General features: G+C 30.2%; 1 protein-coding gene across 3 annotated transcripts in view; it reads left to right on the top strand.

Annotated features, from left to right (window-relative positions):
- The window catches only part of Spen_4 (Protein split ends), a 39514-nt gene that overhangs the window by 2456 nt on the left and 16038 nt on the right, over nucleotides 1–21020 (top strand). The window contains exons 1-10 of one of the 3 annotated variants that reach the window (XM_011190177.3): nucleotides 1608–3036; nucleotides 5653–5872; nucleotides 5947–6221; nucleotides 13471–13604; nucleotides 14491–14766; nucleotides 14826–15015; nucleotides 16536–16663; nucleotides 16763–16984; nucleotides 17886–18027; nucleotides 19470–19545. In XM_011190177.3, the coding sequence (XP_011188479.1) occupies nucleotides 2821–3036; nucleotides 5653–5872; nucleotides 5947–6221; nucleotides 13471–13604; nucleotides 14491–14766; nucleotides 14826–15015; nucleotides 16536–16663; nucleotides 16763–16984; nucleotides 17886–18027; nucleotides 19470–19545 (1879 nt within the window). In that variant the 5' untranslated portion in view covers nucleotides 1608–2820. Of the gene's footprint in view, nucleotides 1–1607; nucleotides 3037–5652; nucleotides 5873–5946; nucleotides 6222–13470; nucleotides 13605–14490; nucleotides 14767–14825; nucleotides 15016–16535; nucleotides 16664–16762; nucleotides 16985–17885; nucleotides 18028–19469; nucleotides 19546–21020 lie in introns of those variants that run through there. The other 2 variants (XM_029042725.2, XM_011190174.3) reach the window with 2 other exon arrangements.

The following is a 21020-nucleotide window of genomic DNA, read 5'->3' as shown; positions in this document are numbered from 1 at the left end:
CGTTTGTTTGTAAGTAAAACTGAACGAGTTAGATATAGGGTTATGTATATCAAAATGATCAGAATGACAAAACGTCCGTCCGTCCGTCCGTCCAACGGATAACTTGAGTAAAAATCAAGATATCTTGACGAAACTTACACATCTTTCTTTGAAACACTAAATTTTACAGAAGAAATGGGAGAAGGAAGCTGCACTTAGATAAAAAAAACTGAAAATGGGCGTGGCATCGCCCACTTATGGGTCAAAACCATATCTTACAAACAACTCGACCGATTTCAATAAAATTCGGTATATAATATTTTCTTGGCACCGTAATGACATGGAAATGGTTGAAATCAACACGCCTACTTCACAATTTTGAATTCCATCTCATTCCTTCACTTTATAATATATACATTAGGAACCAATGAAAGTAGCGTAATAAAACATTACACAAATACTGCATTTGAGGTATGGCATCACCTGTGTAAACATTGTCGAAATCGGACTATAACTTTTCAGGACCCTAGATATCGATCATGAAAAACTCAGTGCCTAAGTGTAATTTTTCACCGAAAATATAGGTAAATCTCTTAGATATCTTAGCAGAATTAAGTATAGTCTTGGATATAGTTTACCTTGGTGGTGAAAATGTGTGAAATCGGAGCAATTACCTCACCCCTTATATACTATATATGATGATTTTAGTTTTTCTATTGGACTTTATGCCGAATATATGAGTCAAATTGTGTGTTATCTTAATAAAATCCAATTTATCAAAATAAAATTGTGAGAGTATAAAATGTTCGGTTGCATCCGAACTTAGCTATTCCTTACCTGTTTTTAATATTTATATTTTTTTTTAATATTTATTAATTAAACTAATAACAACAAAAATAGTATCTTTGACATTTGAAACATATCTGCTAAATTTCTCTAAAATTACCCTTAAGGTTTACATAAAGTTGTAATATATACTCAACAGTAGTTTTCCGCTTTATAAGGAAGAAATAACTCATATTATTTTTGGAATCCATCAAATCTTTGATGGCAAATCTTAAAGTCCTATATTCATCGAAGAACTGCCGTATTCGTTTGTATAAATGTTCGAAAACAGTTATGAAACTATATTTAGAAATATCGCCTCACCCACGCTAGAACCTTCCAAACATCTACTGCTATAATAAAGTGTTTTGTATAAAATTTCCTAAGAGCATGTTTAAAAACACCCAAAAAGTAGCAACTCGTGGCCTTTATCTTTCACGTTTTACACTTAACACAGTAAAGTCAATAAAGAAATTAATTTTATTTTCAAGTACTCGCATTTAGTAGAGCTATTTAAAAAAACAGCTGTTCGATTAAAAAAGAAGTGCAAACAAAGTGGCATACCAACAATTTACACAGTGTTTGTTATTTTTGTGATTGCTAACTCATTTTTGTACCGAATTTTATAACCACTTTGAATGTCTGGTTATGTTTATTTTATTTGCAAATATGTACATATATTATGTCGATACGTCGTATCGCTGCGTCGTCGACAGAGTCTCATATGATTTCATATTAACTATTGTGTTGTGGAGTACAACAGTTTTTGTTTTAAGATTACATTGAGCGATATGGGTTGGCAGTATAGTTGACTGTTGTTTCTATTTACGTTGATACTGTCGGCTCGGGATTCTATATATTGTATATACATACACAGTTGATTCCCACTGTTATCAGTTTTCCAATGTGGATTTTGGGTTCGAATTGCTCTCGCCGCGCCACACACTCCCAGTCGGGTCTGAAGCGTGCTCCTACACGTTTCACACCATACAACGCAAGCAAGCAAGCAAGCGCTGCGGCGTCAGTAATGTCGCCGTCATCGTGATCACCGTCGTCATCGTCGTGTCAGTGCAAGTGGTGGTAGTGGTGGCGCTTGATTTACCGCTCCAAGTAGTAACTTGATGGCATTTAGAACTGCACAAACAATACACCAAATTTTTGTGTAATTTTTTTTTTTTTTTTTTTTTAATTTTAATTGTGTGCTTTAAAAAAAAAATTGTACAAATATGTACATAACCATTGTACAAGCTAGATACAAGTACATAAATATGTGTGTCATACTGCTACTGTGCGTGAGTAATTAGATCACAAATGTCAGATAAGAAAGATAATAAAAGGCAATTTCGTAATGCAAAGTGCCAAAAAAATATAAAAAAAGTATAATTTGTTGTTGTTGGTGACAGAAATTTAGATAAACCTACAAAAAAAAAGTATAAAAATCAAAAAATTTATACGCGTATAAGCAGTGCTTCCGGCTTATACATATATGAAATAAGTGCCATGAATTTGCATATATTTAAATTCGTGTGTATTGCGATCGCGATCGCTTATCAGCATTTGAAAGTTTATAAATCACTTGGCGCTCTAATAATAATTACTCCTGTCTGTGTGTGCTAAATACGAAATAATATACTTCGTAGTAATTGTGTGCGAGGCTGTGGGTGTTGAGTGTAAATTTTGAGGAGAAAACTCCGCCAATTACGAAGCGCTTGAAAAATTATACACACACTTGTACTTATATATTATACAGAACAACAACAATTAGCCGTACATACTCAAAAGTGTTCTTAACCTTTTCGCACAACAATTGCCATCTACAATTACTTTACTCCTACTGCATTGAATGCATATATAGTATAACGGCATAGATAATGATGCATCGCAGTTCCGTGTAAACTATATATTTATATAATCTTAAGTGTGTTTGTTTGTGTATGTGCGAAAATTATATAAAATTCTGTTGTGTGACCCTTAAATGAATGCAAATTCGAGCGGGGTTTTCGCGTACGACAGGCAATGTCAGATTGTAGTGATAATAATAAAGTTGCGATCGATTTCGCTGTTGCTGTTGCAACAACAAATACCTCCACCGGCACAATGTTAAAACTGCGCGAAACGGACGCGGCTGCGGTGTGCATGCGAAACGAGCGGAAATTGTTGGAAAACGATAACTGGAAGGATTATAAGAAATTAAAAACTTACCTAATACTTAAAGATAAGATGGTTGAGAAGGTAAATTGCAGCGTAAAAAAAACATGCATAATGCTAATGTCAATAGGAAAAAAAATTGATATACAAATATAAGGAATGTTTAAGTTAAATACCATAAATGGTAGGCAATAAATTAAATTATGCACTTAAAAAGTAAATAAAATGTGAGGAATACTTTAACAACTAAAAATATTCCGCGTTACCGAGAAGTTTTTATAATAGAAAAAAATTGTACAAATAAAAACAGTTCCTTAAAAAATGTGTATAATTTAAGAAAAACATTTTTTTTTTTTATTTTTTAAAGTTTAATAATATAAAAATTTTAGTGTAAACTAAAATTAAAAAAAATGAAATAACATTAAAAACAACTAGTTTTTGGTGTTTTTGTTGAACGATCTCTCGCAATTTTTAGGTTATTTCTTAATGCATTACAAAATAGATTATTATATTCTGCAAAGTAAAAGTGTTGAAAAAACTCTCCTTAAAATTATTATATAAAAATAGGTTAGTCACAGACACGAAAAAATTATAAATTTCAGTATTTTTTTTTTGCTATTAAATCATGTTATTTTACAAAAGTAATAATATGACATTATTACATAATGTTTTGACTTGAAGTTACGAAAATTTGAAAAAAATTATATTTTCCAGAGTATAGCTGTTTGTATTGATCCAGTTCCAAAAACAGGTCCTTACGGTGACTATCATAAGTCTTTGGAGATGCATCTAAAATCAAACGGATAAGAAAAAATTAGTTTTATAAATAGAAAATCCTTGGTCTGATCAAAGCTTTTTTTTCAAAAATTAACAAAATAGCGGCCTCGGGAAATTTTTTTCTAGATTTTCGGGAAAAAAATCCTCCCATCAGCCTAAGTTTATTATGTATTCTAAAATCTGTATATATTTTATTAAAATCTACTGAGCGGTTTTCGAGTTACCGTTTTCACCAATTCAAAAAACATAGTTTTGAGAAAAACACATTTAAAGTTTCACACTAGCGTTTTGGAGTACCCGGGCGTTCTTTGTTATTTGTCGAAAAACTCAAAAAATAATTATCGAATCAACTTCAAAATTTCAAAGAATAGTTTTAAAATATTACACTTAATAAAACTTAAAAAAAAAAATGATTTTTTGAAAATTGTTTGAAGAGGTAGTATCTATAACCCCTTAAAACTAAATAAAACAATAAAAATCTTAAAATGAGATAACAAGTTTTAATGAATTTAGAATTAACTATAATCCAATCAAATAAATACATAACGAAAAGTGTAAATTGGTCTTAGAGTAAAAAGAAATATTATAAATTAAAAAAATAAAATAAAATATAATAAAATTTAAAATTATGTTATCAAAACTTGAAAAGGGAAAAATTATGAAAATAGTGAACTAAGAAAAAATTTATATAATAAAAATTAAAACAAAGTATTTCAATAAAAATTTAAAAAATTTTGTTTTTTTTTAATAAAATTTGAAATTTTTTTTTTTGATAAACAGAAGATTCATAAAAATGCTATTTTAAAAATGAATTTTATTTTATATGCAAAAAAATAAAAAAAAAATTAAAAAGAGGAAACTATTTTAAACACGAAAATAAAAATTAAAACACAAACAAATATAGATTATTTAACAACAATACTAATAAAACAGAGAAAATTTTAAAGTAAATAAAATCTAATGAAACATTATTATATTTGTATACAAATAGATATAAAATTTAATTTCACTTCAAGTGTAAACAAAGTATATATATTTTTACTACATAATATTAATACTAAATCAATAATTAATATTTAAGTTTAATTATATACAAATTAAATGGTTTAAAAAATAAAAATATATGCGCCAAAATTTTTTGGAAGGAAAAAAAAATATTTCTTTAAGCCAAACTATTTCAATTTTATAAATGACTGTAGATAATGTTATAATTATATGTGATTCCGCATTATTTTATTTACATTAAAATACATTATTTTATTTTTTTTTTTTGCTAAAAGTTTTAATTATTTATTTTTAATAAATTAGTATTAGAATTGAAATTACAACGGAAATTCATTATTTTATTTTTTTTTGCTAAAAGTTTTTATTATTTATTTTGAATAACTTACTGTTATGACAGAAATTATAACGGAATTTAAAAATTCATTATTTTAATTTTTTCTCTAATTTTTTTATTATTATTTATTTCTAATAAATTACTGTTATAACTGAAGTTCGGAATTCATCCTTGTAATATATGTTTGTTTTTACAAAAAATTGCTTATTATTTATTTATTAAATTATCTTATCTTTGTTATTACAAGTTTAGCAAACAATAGAACTAGAATTTTAATAGATTTCTAATCTACCATAATTTTTTATTTGTTAAGAAATTACACACATTTTTAGAACTACTTTTTAACTTGTAAAAAAATAAACCAATAAACACAAGAAATTATCATATTTATTATAAAAATATAAGCAAATATTTATTTTGTATTATTTTAATGTTATTAGTTGTTAATGAAGTGCACAAATATTTGTCAATAAGTTCTATAAGCTAAGATATGGCACATGTACATTGTTTTTATACTACTATAAATATTTCACGCTATTTTACTAAACAAATAAATATATTTATATTTCTTATTTTCACTATAGACTACACAAACACCTGAAAATGAACGCTCCTATACGTTACGTAAGAAACCTACATCCGTCACAGAACGCACCACATTTGTTTGTTACACATGTGGCGGCGATACGCCCTCCTCACGTTTGCGACTCGTCTACTGTTGTCCAAATGCGGAGCGTGAACCCTACTATCCCTTCATAAAAACAATGAAAGCTTTCAAAAATGCTAGTCCAATCAGTCCACAGGGTGAGTACGATAACCCTGACTTTGCAAAAAAAATAAAAAATTAAAATAATTATGTATTTTTTTAATTACTGCAGGCATGGTGCAAATATGTTCCTCATGCTATGAAAAGCATTTATATTTGGCGGAAGGTGGTAGCAATACTACAATGGCAGCGTCTACCACTACCGGTCGTATATCGGGTGGACCGGCTGATAATAATGCGGCCGGCGGTGTAATTTACAGCGTCGATGGTGACGCAAGTCTCAGCAACAACAATGTGATTGCCACAAGCGCTGAGGGTGCAGGACGTTACACACCCTCCGAAAAGTCATTGGCCAATTCTGATTCGACAAGTAATGTGAAATTTAAGGTGAGCTAGGTTCAATTCATTTGAAACCAAAGAAAAAAAAAAACAAATACTTGATTTATGACCACGTTATCTGCTTGTGTGGTGCTTATCAATTTTTACGCCAGTCGCCGTAGGTCCTCAACTCAAATTTTGTGTGCTACAGTTTGTATGAATATGTGTGTTTGTTTGTGTTTTCGCATTTGAGTGGCTATTCTTAGTGTGTTATTAACGTGTCTTATATTAAGTGGTTAAAATATTTCCATTCAACTGTAAATACTAGCTAAAGCTCTAATAGGCTCACGGTATAAATTTATAACAGCATTTCATTGTACTACACATTTAAACAAGCAAACATATTTAATCAAGTGTACTACATAATAATACAAATAATATGCAGACATCCATACATACTCGTACATTTATAGGCGCATTTCAACAAGCAACGATCGGCATCAATGCGATTAACAGGCACATATATTTATTTATTTCTTTTGTTGATAACGTTCGAATGTCAATAAAGGTGCCTACTCCATGTAACAGAGGCTATCATTCGGGGCAATAAAACAGTCACCTTTCGCCTTATCAGGCCAAGCAAGCAACCAATTCAACATGCCTGCACATACATACATACATACTCGTGTGTACAAATCAACAAGTTGAGCGAGCGACGGCAGCATTGTACTCATATTGTACGCGCTCTTATTGAATGCAAAATGATTTAAAGATTACATACAACAGTAGGAAAAGAAAAAAAAAATTGTAAAATATGTGATTGTAGCAATCAGACCGATACATGAGCTAACAGACAGACAGACAGACAGATAGACAACCAGCTTAGTCAGTGGTAGTGGTTATTACAAAAATTCCGCTATTATGGGAAAAATACTAAATGTGAGACACTGTGACAAAAGCTGCGTAGAAAATACTGTTATACTAGTACGTGTACACAAATGTCTTATAATTTTAGTAACAAAAACAACAACAAAAAAAGGTTTGCGATTTTTTTCGCGCTGAAGGCCGTTCGTTGGCTAACACATTGCGCATTGCTGCATGTGTGTGTGTATATATTGTATTCTGGCCGACGTCAGTTGAGTAAGAGCGTGTAGAACATACTTAAGTCAAGCATTTCTCTACAAGTTTTGCGATAATTAAACGCTACTTTTATTTTAGTAGATTTTATTAGATTATTTCGAGGAGTTTGTCAATACCATTCAAATGACAATTCGGCTGTCGGCTGTTGGCTATATGACTGTCTGACGCACGCTCTCTTGACTTTTGTATTTGCAACTTTTTTTTTTATAACTTTTGTTATATTATAGCGTACAATTTCATTATCAATATCACCGAATAATATGTCAACATGTGCACAAATTCAAGTCAACAAATGTCACTGATAAGATAATAAGCCTATAATATTTGTTTTTTTTCATGCTTTATTTCATTTTTATTGTATTTGGAAATACTCAGTGTAGTATTTATTGTACGAGTACTCGTAATGTGCTCTTGCAAATATAAATTTGCTTATAAAAAAAGAAGTGAGTTATAATGCGCTTAGGAAATAAAATTATTAAATATTGTTTGTTTGTCCGTATGTATTGCATATGTTATAAAGTTAAAGTTGGCTGGTTTTACCCAATAAGCATTGTTGCTAGATAAATGGCTTGAGTAAAATGAAGTAAAAACTTACTAATTCTAAGGTAGATACAATCGCTACATGCAACGTCATAAACGAAATGAACTACTCTCAAATTTTTTTTAAATAAATAATAAATTTCCTTCTATCGTTCATGAGGTTACAAAATCATATATTGGTACTAGTAAAAAGAGATGCATTACATTGTATGTTTTACAACTCCCACAGCAGCCGGTTCTACGCACCGGAGTTGACCCGGATTTTATCCGGTCAAGGGCTGCTCTTAAAAAAAAAAAAAAATTTTATGTTTTATTTAGCTTAGTTAGAATGGTCCGATTTAGTCCAAATATACACCGTTTTATCGATTTAAATATAGGTCTACGACTTTGCTTCCGCCGTTTTTCAATAGATGTCTCTAGGGTCAAGCACTGGTCGATTAAATCGATTTTTTTTATATCGACCTTGGACATTTGTGCCAACATTAACCCAACAAAATATTTGTAAAGATCTGTTTGCATCCCAAACTTATTCTCAACTGAAAATGTCACTTTTTGAGCCGAATTCTCGACATTTGCGGAATTACGGTGAGGCTGTCCTAAGTGAAACAAGTAAGGAAGGGCTAAGTTCGGGTGTAACCGAACATTTTATACTCTCGCAATTTATTTGTTTAACTTAATTAATATTATATAATACACAATTTGTTCCACATATTCGTCATATCTATTGTATAAAGTCCATTGAAAGTTGGAAACCCTAATATTAGGTTAGAAGCACCGAGGTCCTCATGTTCGATATATGGGGCCTTGGCAACCTATGGTCCGATTTCGGTGCTTTTTAGAATGGGACTGCCACACTATAAACGTAGTATTTGTGCAAAATTCTGCATCGATATCTTTACTAGTGCTTACTTTATATATTGTAAAGTAAACGATTCAGATCGTATTAAAATTCTGGTATATAGGAAGTAGGCGTGGTTGTGAAGCGATTTGGCCTATTTTCACAACATATATTTGGGATGTAAAGAAACTATTACAAACCAAGTTTCATTGAAATCGGTCAAGTCGTTACTGAGATATGGTTTTTGACCCATAAGTGGGCGATGCCACGCCCATTTTGCATTTTGTAAAAAAATCTGAGTGCAACTTCCATCTGCCATTTCTTACGTGAAATTTAGTGTTTCTGGCGTTTTTATACTCGCAACCTGTTGCACAGAGTATCATAGTTTTGTTCACATAACGGTTGTTTGTGTCACCAAGAAATATAAGAGTTAGATATGGGGTTATTTATACATAAATGATCAGGATAACGAGTGGATTTGAAATCCGGATGTCCGTCCGTCCGTCTGTCCGTCTGTCCGTGCAAGCGATAACTTGAGTAAAAATTAAGATATCTTAATGAAACTTGGAACACATGTTCCTTGGCACCCTGAGGAGGTTGCTTTCGAAAATGGGCAAAATCGGTCCACTGCCACGCCCACAAAATGGAGGAAACCGAAAACCTATACAGTGTCATAACTAAGCCATAAATAAAGTTATGAAAATGAAATTTGGAACATAGGATCCCATTAGGGAGGGGCACATTTGGATGTAATTTTTTTTGGAAAAGTGGGCGTGACCCCGCCCCCAAATAGGTTTTTTGTATATAACTCGCAAACCAATAAAGCTATATAAGCCAAACTTTCTGCAGTCGTTTCTTTTAGCCATTTCCTTATACAGTCCAAAAATGAAAGAAATCGGATAATAACCACGCCCACCTCCCATACAAAGGTTAGGTTGAAAATTACTAAAAGTGGGTTAACTCCCTAACGAAAAACGTCAGAAACACCAAATTTTACATAAGAAAAGGCAGAAGAAAGCTGCACTGAGATTTTTTTACAAAATGGAAAATGGGCGTGGCGTCGCCCACTTATGGGTCAAAACCCATATCTCAAGAACTATTCGACCGATTTCAATGAAATTCGGTACATAACACTTTCTTGACACCCTGATGACACGGGTGGAATATGGGCGAAATCGGTTCACAACTACGTCTACTTCCCATATAACCCAATTTTGAATTCCATCTGATTCGTTCACTTTATAATGTATTCATAAGGAACCAATGAAGCTAGCGGAATAAAACTTTACACAAATACTGTATTTGAGCTGTGACATCACTTGTGGAAAAATTGTCAAAATCGAACCATGACTTTTCAAGGCCCCTGATATCAAACATGAAGAACTCAGTGCCTAAGGTTAATTTTTCACCGAAAATATAGGTAAATCCCTCAGATATTTTAATGTAATTCATTCCCTCTGAATTTTTTCTTATAACAGTTTCTCTCTGTACCTGAAATGGTAAAAATTGGGTCATAACTTCCCCCAGATCCCATATACCTAATTATAAGTAATATTAAATTAAGTGAGCGTATAGTCTTCAATACGTTGTATCTTGGTGGTGAAAACGAGTGAAATCGGTTTAGGAATTACCTCAGTCCCCATATACTATTTATGATGATTTTCGTTATTCTATTGAACTTTATGCCGAATATATGGGTCGAATTGTGTTGTCTTTATAAAATTACATCAATAAATTGCGAGAGTATAAAATGTTCGGTTACACCCGAACTTAGCCCTTCCTTACTTGTTCGTTATTGAGTTAACCCACTTTTAGTAGTTTTCAACATAATCTTTGTATGGGAGGTGGGCGTGGTTACAATCCGATTTCCTCCATTTTTGGACTGTATAAGGTAGTACCTAAAACAAACGACTCTAGAAAGTTTCCTTGATACAGCTTTAGTAGTTTGCGAGATATGTACAAAAAACTTAGTAGGGGGCGGGGCCACGCCCACTTCGCCAAAAAAATTACATACACATATGCCACTTCTTAGTGCGATCCTTCATACCAAATTTTACTTCCATAGCTTTATGTATAGCTTAGTTATGGCACTTTAAGTGTTTTCGGTTTTCGCCATTTTGTGGGCGTGGTACTGGTCCGATTACGCCCATTTTCGAACTTAACCTTCTTATGGTGCCAAGAAATACGTCTTCCAAGTTTCATCAAGATATCTCAATTTTTACTCAAGTTACAGCTTGCACGGACGGACGGACAGACAGACATCCGGATTTGAACTTTTCTTGTCACCCTGATCATTTTGATATATATAACCCTATATCTAACTCGTTTAGTTTTAGGACTTACAACCAACCGTTATGTGGACAAAACTATAATACTCTCGTAGCAACTTTGTTGCGAGAGTATAAAAATGCCTTAAATTTACAAAAAAACGGCGGAAGCAAAGTTGTACGAGGGCTGCTATATGTATTTCTGCCCTAATAATGAATATAGGAATATTTATCAACGAGAATGGTTTTATTATTTTTCAAAATATTCTACATCAAGATTTATACACTTTTGCAGCGCTCAAACCAATTTTCGAAGCACTTTTTTTGAGCGATTGTCAAATTGTGCGGGATCCAACGAGAACAAACCTTTTTTACGGCCAGGTGTTCATGCAATATCGAATGTATGCTGGTGGGAGAAATGCATACGCATAGGCATGCATAGGCACGGCTCTTTTTGGACGACCTTCACGGAATTCGTCTTTGAGCGAGCGTCGGTCACGATTGAATTCGTTGTTCCAGTTTTTCACAGTGCTATAGGATGGTGCTTCATAGCCATACAAAGATTTCAGTTCATCGATGCACTCTTGTCGCGATAATCCACATCGAAAGTTGTGAAAAATGATCGCACGAAAATGTTCACGAGTTAATTCCATTTTTTGGCCGAGATGAATTTTTTAATTCCCTGTAAATAAAACAATTCACGATTAAATGACAAAACGTTCTGAGTGATGTTATGCTAAAAAATGTCAAACTTTCCAATGGAAATGTCAGACTGCACCTGGCAACACTTAGTGTTGCCTAGGCCAGAAATATATATAGCAGCCCTCGTAGACCAATAGAATTGAATTCGTGTTTCGATATGCGATTTTTTCCATCAGCAAAATCATTCTCCATAACCAGAAATAGGCAGTAATCACTTGGTGTCCAGTCCAGGCAATAAAATGATCTGATTTAGGTCAAATATGCACCATTTTGTTCGATATTGAATCGAATTCGAATTTCGAAACTCGATTTTTACCAGGAAAATGATTCACTATAGCGAGTAATAGGTAGTAATCACTTGGTATCTGGTTCTGAGTACAAGGTAGATGCATAAGAACTTCCCAATCAATTTCATTATCTTCCTTAAAAATAAATATTATTTCAAAAGACCCCAAAACCTATATCTTTTTTTAATTTTATTTACATAGTTATAAGCAAATCTCTCTTATTATTGTGTTCGCAATAAACGTCGGATCAAAGAACAAAATTCAGTAATTCACTATTACAACTGAAACGAAATTGAAAAAACATATTTTATTTTATTTTGGGTAACTTCAATTTCCTATCCTCTCTTATTGCTTACTGGGTTCAAAACAAACGAATCAATCACTGTTTATACTTCAGGGTAAAATTATAATTTCACAAATTTCATATATCAACTAGTTGAAACCAGTTTAACGGCAATATGCGATTTTGTGGTCGAATTTATTTTTAAAACACACACTTATGTATGTACATTATACCGCAGTCCACTTATTGCTTCTACGAAAATTGCGATAACCCAAGAAGGAAGCGTGGTTAATTACTGCGTCTTTTCTTGTTTAAGGTCATAATTAACAGCCAGGGAGCTTGTTAAGTCGCTGATATGAGGCGGCGGCGTAATCTTAAATACCACAAAAAGCAGATTAAATTTTAGTGACGAAAATAAATGTGGACCCAACCAAAGACGAATAAACATACAAGCAATCATAGAATCATTTATAAATGTATATATATATATTTATGTATATATAATTATATATTGATATATATATTCCTGAATCAATGTATATATTCGAAATTGAATTATGATTCTACAATAAATAGTAGCAAAATTCCTAAAAAAAAAAAATACAAAAACAAAAACAAAAAATACGACGCAAACTCCAGTTAACGTCTGCATGTTAAACTTGAGCCGTATGTACACCGCATGGCAGCGTTGATATCGGTGGAATTAGTTAAAACCAGTAAGCAGCAGTGACTTTCTTAGATATCTAATCACCACGAGAATGCTTAAGTAAACACTTTTCAATTGCGGCAATTATCCCGGTGTATGTGTGTGCGTGTGTGTCTGTTGACTTTGTGGCATTTGCCAGTTTATACCGTCATATTAGTACATAAATACATTAGAAAAGTAAATAAATATAAATATAAAAAATTACGTAGTTTGTCTTGATTAGTATGAAGCACTGCTGTGACAAAGCAGTTTATAGTTATTCATAAAATTTTATCTTTAATATGGATTTGAAAAGTGGCAGTGTAAACCTATTTTGTGATTTATTGCATTTTTTTATTATTATTTAAACATTTAAAATGTGTGTAATATTTTGTTTGTTTTTGTTTTGTACATATTTACATACTTTCATACATATGTACAGCTTTAGTTTTCTCAATGTGTTTGTTGGTATCTTAAATTGTTGTATTTGTAAGCGTATGCCTTAGCTACTATTTGTACGGTAAATGTAAATGTAGTTAATATAGGTGCCTGCCAACTATTTCACTTCCTTTCCAGCCATACGAACCGATTTCAAATAGTTCTCCATCCACACAGCGCGATTTCAAATTTGCACGACAGGGTGATTCACGTCCCAATTCGCCGACATCATCATCTCAGGGCCCAGGCGACAGTGAACGTGGACAATATCCGTAAGTTTGCGATACAAAAAAGTTAAAAAATTGTAACGGTTTAAGTTTTTAAAAATTTCGAATTCTAAAATTAATTTTTATTTTTTAATTTTCTTAATATACTTTTAATGCAGAAAATTAAAAAAAGCATCTAAAATCATAATAAAATTTTATTCGAAAATAAAATTGAAATTTTAAATAGACAGTAATTTAATTTATATATTTTGATAATACACTTTTAATGGAGAAAATTAAAAAGGCATGATAAATTATCTTTCAATCGCTATTAAATTTTTTTCGAAAATGCATTCGAAAATGAAAAAATCGAAATTGGCATTTGCCTTTAATTGAATTAAAAATGTGTGGTTAAATTATCTAAAAATCGCAATTAAATTTTGTTCGAAAATGAAAAAATTCCAAATTTACATTCGACTTTAATTAATTGAAATTAAAAAGGCATGGTTAAATTATCTCACAATCGCAATTAAATTTTATTCGAAAATGTATTCGAAAATGAAAAAAATCGAAATTTGCAGTCGACTTTAATTAATTAAAATTAAAAATATATGGTTAAATTATATCCAAATCATAATCAAATTATGTTCGAAATATTATATATTCGAAAATGCAAAAATTCGAAAATTGCTTCTAATTTTAATGCAGAAAATTAAATATACAAAAATTAAGTCAAAATCGAAATCAAATTATATTCGAAAATTAAAATAAATGGCATTTAACTTTTAAGCAGAAAAATAAAAATAAAAATACAAAAATTAACTCAAAATAGAAATTAAATTATTTGCGAAAAATTAAAAAAAATATCTAAAATTCCATATATAATATTTTCGTAATTATTTCAAAAAACAATACTAACATCATTCAATCAAATATTCTTTCTTTTCGACAGCTGCTACATTTGCAAAACCCTCTGCGCCGCCAATAAAATGGAGTGGTTATCCACAAGCGCCGAACATATGAATTCGCATGCCATGCATTTTCCCTGCTTACGCGGCAGCAGCAGCAGCAATAATGGTCGTGATAACGTCAGCCTAAGCGGCAATGGCAACTCTGTCAATAATAATGATAACAATAATCGTGTGCTTGCCTGTAAGGATTGTGTGAATTATTTGGCACGTCAGTGGGAGACAATGGATGCTGAGCGTGTGCCATTGGAGCATAGAAGGTGTGTAAAGCAGAATATTTGTTTGTTTTCACATTTTTTATATGCGTTTATATTTACAGATATAATATACCTTCGCCGATGATCACTTCAAGTTCACCGAATGGTTCACGTCATGGTGGCCTCACAATAACGACACCACCGTCTACGCCTTCTGTGTCTTCAACACCTGCCAGTACATCGATTTATTGTTTTCTATGCGGTTTGCATTCGGATTTGACATTGGCGCGGGTGTTGTATGCCAGTAAAGAGGTAAATTTGTTGGAATTTTGTTAATGATTTTATTATTTAATTTAATTTTTAGAAAAAATAAAAACCTTTTCAGCTCCGTTTATAAATAAAAAAAACCGACTGAAATGCTAGAAATTAACATTTTTACGGTTATTTTTTAGCTTATAGTTTTGTTTTGTAATTTTTGTTGTTGGAACATATATATATATATATACTATATTTCGTACTTTAGTATATATGATATAATTTAATATAATTTAAGTTCAAATATCGATGATGGGCAGTTTTCCAAACGTGGTCATACTTGTTGTTGTAACATATGACCTTTTCTAAATGTTTTTGATAATTTATTTGATATTTTTAAATTTCAAAATCGCTTTAGCGTTGTTTTTCGAATATGTCCCAGTCGTTGTTATTTTTGTTATTGTTTTGGTACTTAAAATTTAATCAAAAATCTAAATAGTTTTGAGAAATTTTCATGAGATGAGTGTTCTTTCTATGATTGTTGTAGTAGTAAGCTCGACTATTTTTGAAACAAATTACAAACTATTTTTCGTTATCTTCGAAAGCATATCTTGGTTTTGATTATTGTTGTTTTTTTTTTAATTTTGTGTTAAGTTATTTTTTTTTAATTGAATTATTATTTTTAATTTATTCTTAATTTATTATTTATTTATATATATTTTTTATATAATTTTTTTTATTTATTAATTTAAAAATTTTTTTTTTAATTTTGTATAATTGTTTTTAATTTTTTTATAATTTTTTTATAATTTTTTTTTTATTTTGATTTTTTCTTGTATTTAATTTATGTACGAATATTTTATTTTGTACGTTTATTTTTAGAACGAATTGCTAAATATGTTTCGTTATCTTCGTTTCGTTCGTTTCTTTATTTTTTTTTTTTTGTAATTATTATTATTTTTTAATTGATTCTTCATTTATCTTGTTAATATTTTTTACCCTATTTATAATTTTGCCTATTTATATATATATATTTTTTGTGTGTTTTCAGGTATTTATTTTTTTATTCGTTTATTTATAGAATGAATTACCATATATTTTTCGTTATCTTCGAAAAAAAAATCTGGTTTTTGTTATTTTTTTTAAATTTTATATTTAGTTATATTTGTTGAAACATATTTCTTATTTTATATGTTTGTTTATATTTTTTAATTTCTTTTTAATTTATTTTTTTTTTTAATTTTTTATATATTTGTTTCTAATTTTTTTATATTTATTATTATTTTTTGTTTTTATTGTATTTATTTTGCTAAGAGTTAGCATTAAAAATTATATATTTACATAAACTTTACTTGATAAACTCTTGTGTACATTTAGGCTCTGTAATAAATCGTTTTCAGTGAAACTAAAAGAATTAAAAATAATAACAAAAATGCATGAGAGAGATAAAAAGTAATTTATAGCATTTTAAGTATATTTTTTCAAGTGTACAACAACAACTCACTTCACACATTATTTACAATAATATTAACTTTTTATTTAACACTCCATTTTTGCTTTTTGTTTTGTTTTTGCAGGGCTCTCGACCATATTTCCCCCATCTCCTCAAACACAACTCGTTGCCAAATGCCGAACAGTTGCGTAAGGATTACTCAGCGCTTGTTTGTACATTTTGCTACCACTCCATGTTGAATCAGTGGCGCAAGTAAGTGTAGTGTGCTCATTAAATATATTCTTTTTGCTTTTTTTCGCACACAATTTTTTCATTATTATTATTATTATTATACTGTTTCGACTTTTCTAGGTATGAAGCACAGACACCAGCAGCTATAGCACCAACCGAACGTAAATACAATTGGCATGATTATATTTGTCATTTGTGCGGCATTACGACATACCGTAAACGTGTACGCGCACTACCCGTTAATGAGTTTCCATTTGTGAAAAATCGTAAAAATGGCGATGGTCTTTTGTTGGAGAATGGCGAATACGCTGTGGTTTGTTTGGATTGCTATGAGAGCCTTAGGTAAATATGAAGTTAATTTTTTCGTGTTTTTGCTTTTCTATATGCCTACTTTACATTCACTATCAATTTGCAACCTAAACTTTTAAGTAAACAATTTGCTCAAATTTCAATATACTCGTACAATACAATATCGCACAAACACACAAAGTAAACTAAGTTTAAAAAATATAATGCAAATGTATTTCTAGCTAATCATTTAAGTGATTCGATATATTTTTTCGATATTCGAAATTTTTTCGAAGTCGATTTTTTTTTTGGTTATATTGAAACAAAAAAATAATATGTTTTATTTTACAGAATTTCGAATGTTTTTCGAAGTTTACTTAGATTTTTTTTCATTTCGAAGATTTGTTATACTTTTTTTAAATGTCCGAAATTTTTTCGAAGTTGAATTTTTTGTATACATTTAAAGAAAAATTGTTTACCCTTTTCATTGAGTCTACACATTTAAACTATATTTAACATTTATAGATTTCTAATGGTAAACATTGCATGTAATAAATTTCAAAAATTTCTATATAAATATATTTGCACTTAAAATCGCTTTTGAGTCTTTAATTTTTGCTTTTCTACATATACATTTATATTGCATACATTTTTGAAAAATTTCGAAAAAATTTCATATACATATCTACACACATTTTGTGCATTGGTAACTAATTTCGAATTGTTACTCAACTAATATTTTTCCTTACTAAATTGCAACCTCTTTGCCTCAAGCACAAGCTTATAGAGTTTATAGAGCTTAACTCGCATATGTACACACATCTTTGCTTATATAGCTAGGTATAGTATTTAGTACATTGCATTAATTGATTTGAGACACCTGCAACCAGCACACATACATACATAAAGCAAAAAAAGCATAAGAACATTGCATGTACGCAAATGTCAATTTCAGACAACAAGCCTCGCATCATGATCGTTTTGGTGTACCGATTTCTAGGCGTGGATACAATTGGGTGCCACAACCACCACCGCCCGAGGACAGTCCGGATGTTGCTGTAGCGCGTTTGCCATGCGGAGAGCGTTCGGATCGATTTGTGAGTATTATTAACAGTTATGATTGGTTTAAATTAATTTATTCAATATATTTTTTTGATATTCGAAAAATTTGGAAATTGAATATTTGTAGATTTTTAAATAACAATTTCATTCTAAAAAAGATACCGGTAATTTAAGCTATGTTTGAAAATTTTTCGAAGTTTAATTTTTTAGAAATTATTAATCATTTAAGGGTCAAATATTTTTTTCAATATTCGAAAATTTTCGAAGTTGAATTCTTTTATAAATTGAAAGACAAATTTTCTTAATTTTCAAATTTCTTAAAAAAACCTTTGAAATTGGTTTTTGGTAAATTTTTTTATAAGATTTTTATTCTAAAAAATATATACCGATAATTTAAGCGATGTTCGAAAAATTTTCGAAGTTTAATTTCTTAGAAATTATTAATTATTTAAAAGGTTCGACATATTTTTTCGATATTTGAAAATTTTCGAAGTTGAATCCTTTGTATGAATTTCGAAGTTAAATTTTTAATATTTTTATTATAAAGTTAAACTTAAATTTATAGTTTCTAGAATACCAAAAGAAAACATATTATATAATAAATTTCAAAATTTCAATAGGAAACCATTGAATATTCATACTTTTATCGTAAAATCTTCTTATCGGCAGCTACACAAAATTTTAGAAATTTTGAAAATTTTCGAACTTAAATTTTTGCTTACAATTACTTTTTATTGCTTAATTAAGCGCGGAATATAATTTTGACTCGATTACTGAGCAATGAATATCGCAGAATTCAATATTTCGTAACTTGGGAACGAAATCAATAATATTATATTTTAACACGCTTTTTTTTGCTCACGTTTTTAATATATGACTATATTTTTTGTTGTACTGCAGTACTGATTTCACTCGAAGTGGATTTTTATGATTGTATTTTTATTTTGTACACGTGTGCGCGATAAAGGTACAAAGATAAGAACAAATAAGTGACAGTAAATACTATATTTGAATATACATATGTATGAATGAATATATATATGTACTTATATATATAGTATGTACATTTGTAATACAGCTTGTAATATTATTATCGCTCTTATATTTCTAGTGTCGCAATAAAATTATTTAATTTGCTGTATAATCTAAATTGCTTATTAAATTAAGATGATAATTAAAACCTTTTACATGCGAGTACTCAGAAATTAATAAGCAATATTTCAATAAGTGACGTAGTTCTGGTCAGTCAAAAGATTTGCTTACACTTTTACTTAAGTCGTAAAAATAATAATTTAATTATGTGAAACGGATATTGCGATGAGCTAATTAAGTACAGTTTAAAAATGTATTTATTGCTTAACTATTTGATGTTCGAAAAATTTTCAATGTTCGAAAAATTCGAATTCGAAATTTTTTATGTCTAAAACTGATTACAAAATATTTTAATACTATTTGTTATCTTTTTTTTTCACTACAGCCTATCAACACCACCCTCAGATCCATTTCTAATAAGAAGATTGCATCGCCGAAGCAAGGCGAAAAAACAAAAGATGGTAAGTCACAAGCAAAATACTAAAACGTTACTTTAGTTGTATACATATGTACATATAATCTATATGTACAACAAATATAGGAATAAACATAATGTCGAAATCGGATACCCGAAAAGGTCATTTACGTACGCTTAAGTAAATCAAAAGTTCAAACATTTTTCCATCAGCGAACAATTCGCTTCATTTAACATTAGTTTATTTGCGGAAGCCGTTGCAATACAACTACCCTAAAATGTTTTATATATGTAGGAAGACTAATGTCCAGAGTTTATATATCGAAACATGTTTTTTTTTTGCTTCGGCTGCAGCTATTCAATTGGCTGGAAGTGTTTATGACCATATTTAAGTAGCACGCACCAGTTTTGAGTGCACCCACCAACATTTAGTATCATATTATTAATACTTAGCAGGTATTATGTGGTAAAGTCTTAAGGGAGAAGTTGTGCCAATCGCATCTGTAGTTTGTAGAACGAGTTGCCAAGGAAGTTGAAGTTATAACTGAGGATGGATAGGATAAATCTTATCTTTGGAGTGTGTAGTGATTTCGAAAATTTAAAAGCTCACTAAAACAACTTTCGTACTCGAAGTCTCCACCTTATGATAATTCGAAAAGATCTACAATACAGAAGAAAGAAAAAGCCTACTTTTAGGCTTAATAGCTGATGGATCAATTTAGATTTTTTTCTTTTTAGCTCAAAGGAACAGACCTTTGAGTTAAAAAGAAAAAAAAATATATATCTAAAAGGTCTGTTCCTTTGAGTTAAAAAGCAAAAAAACTAAATTGATCTAGCAGTTATTGATTCTTAAAGTAGACTTCATAATTGTATTGTTCGATGGCGATCTCATATCGGAAAACTTCGTTCTTTTTTCTTCTTCCTTTTTATCCTTTTATCGTTTTCTTTTCTTTCATTTTCAACAGATCAATGAACTTTAAAAGAAAGTTTGAGCCGGTATAGTATGATTTTATTTCGCTTAGGGTTGAACTTTTCTGTTCTCCAAGAATATATAATTTCTTTACGGTTATTATAAAGTCATTGGGCGATAATGTGACCTTGTTCGACCATATCCAAAGAATATGAGATTGAAGTCGCTTGTGATTGATACTGTTTTCGAAAAATTTCGATTATGCATTTACTATGCTTTAAAGCTGTATAGTCCACAGCCTTGTTTGGATATTAGGAATATATCGCGCAGTGTCTTCCGTATACCAAATTCAAGGATTTTTTCATAGTTAATGCAATGCCTTACCTTGGATCTGAGGATAGGATTGGCGAAGTAAAATTACAATTTTTCTTAAAGTGTTTGACTCTCTACCGTCATTTTCCGATTTTTGAAGCTTTTCCTAACATATTTTATTCATGAAACTTCTACAAAAAAATTAATATAACAATTTTATCCTGAAAATGTATACAACTAATTTAATATTTTTTTTTTCGAAAATATTTTTGATGTTCGAAAAAATTTCGAAGTTTAAT

The sequence above is a fragment of the Zeugodacus cucurbitae genome, chromosome 6 (genome assembly GCF_028554725.1).
Source record: "Zeugodacus cucurbitae isolate PBARC_wt_2022May chromosome 6, idZeuCucr1.2, whole genome shotgun sequence".
Taxonomy (NCBI): domain Eukaryota; kingdom Metazoa; phylum Arthropoda; class Insecta; order Diptera; family Tephritidae; genus Zeugodacus; species Zeugodacus cucurbitae.
Note: the sequence above shows the minus strand (reverse complement) of the source record. Positions and strands in the feature narration are given on the sequence as shown.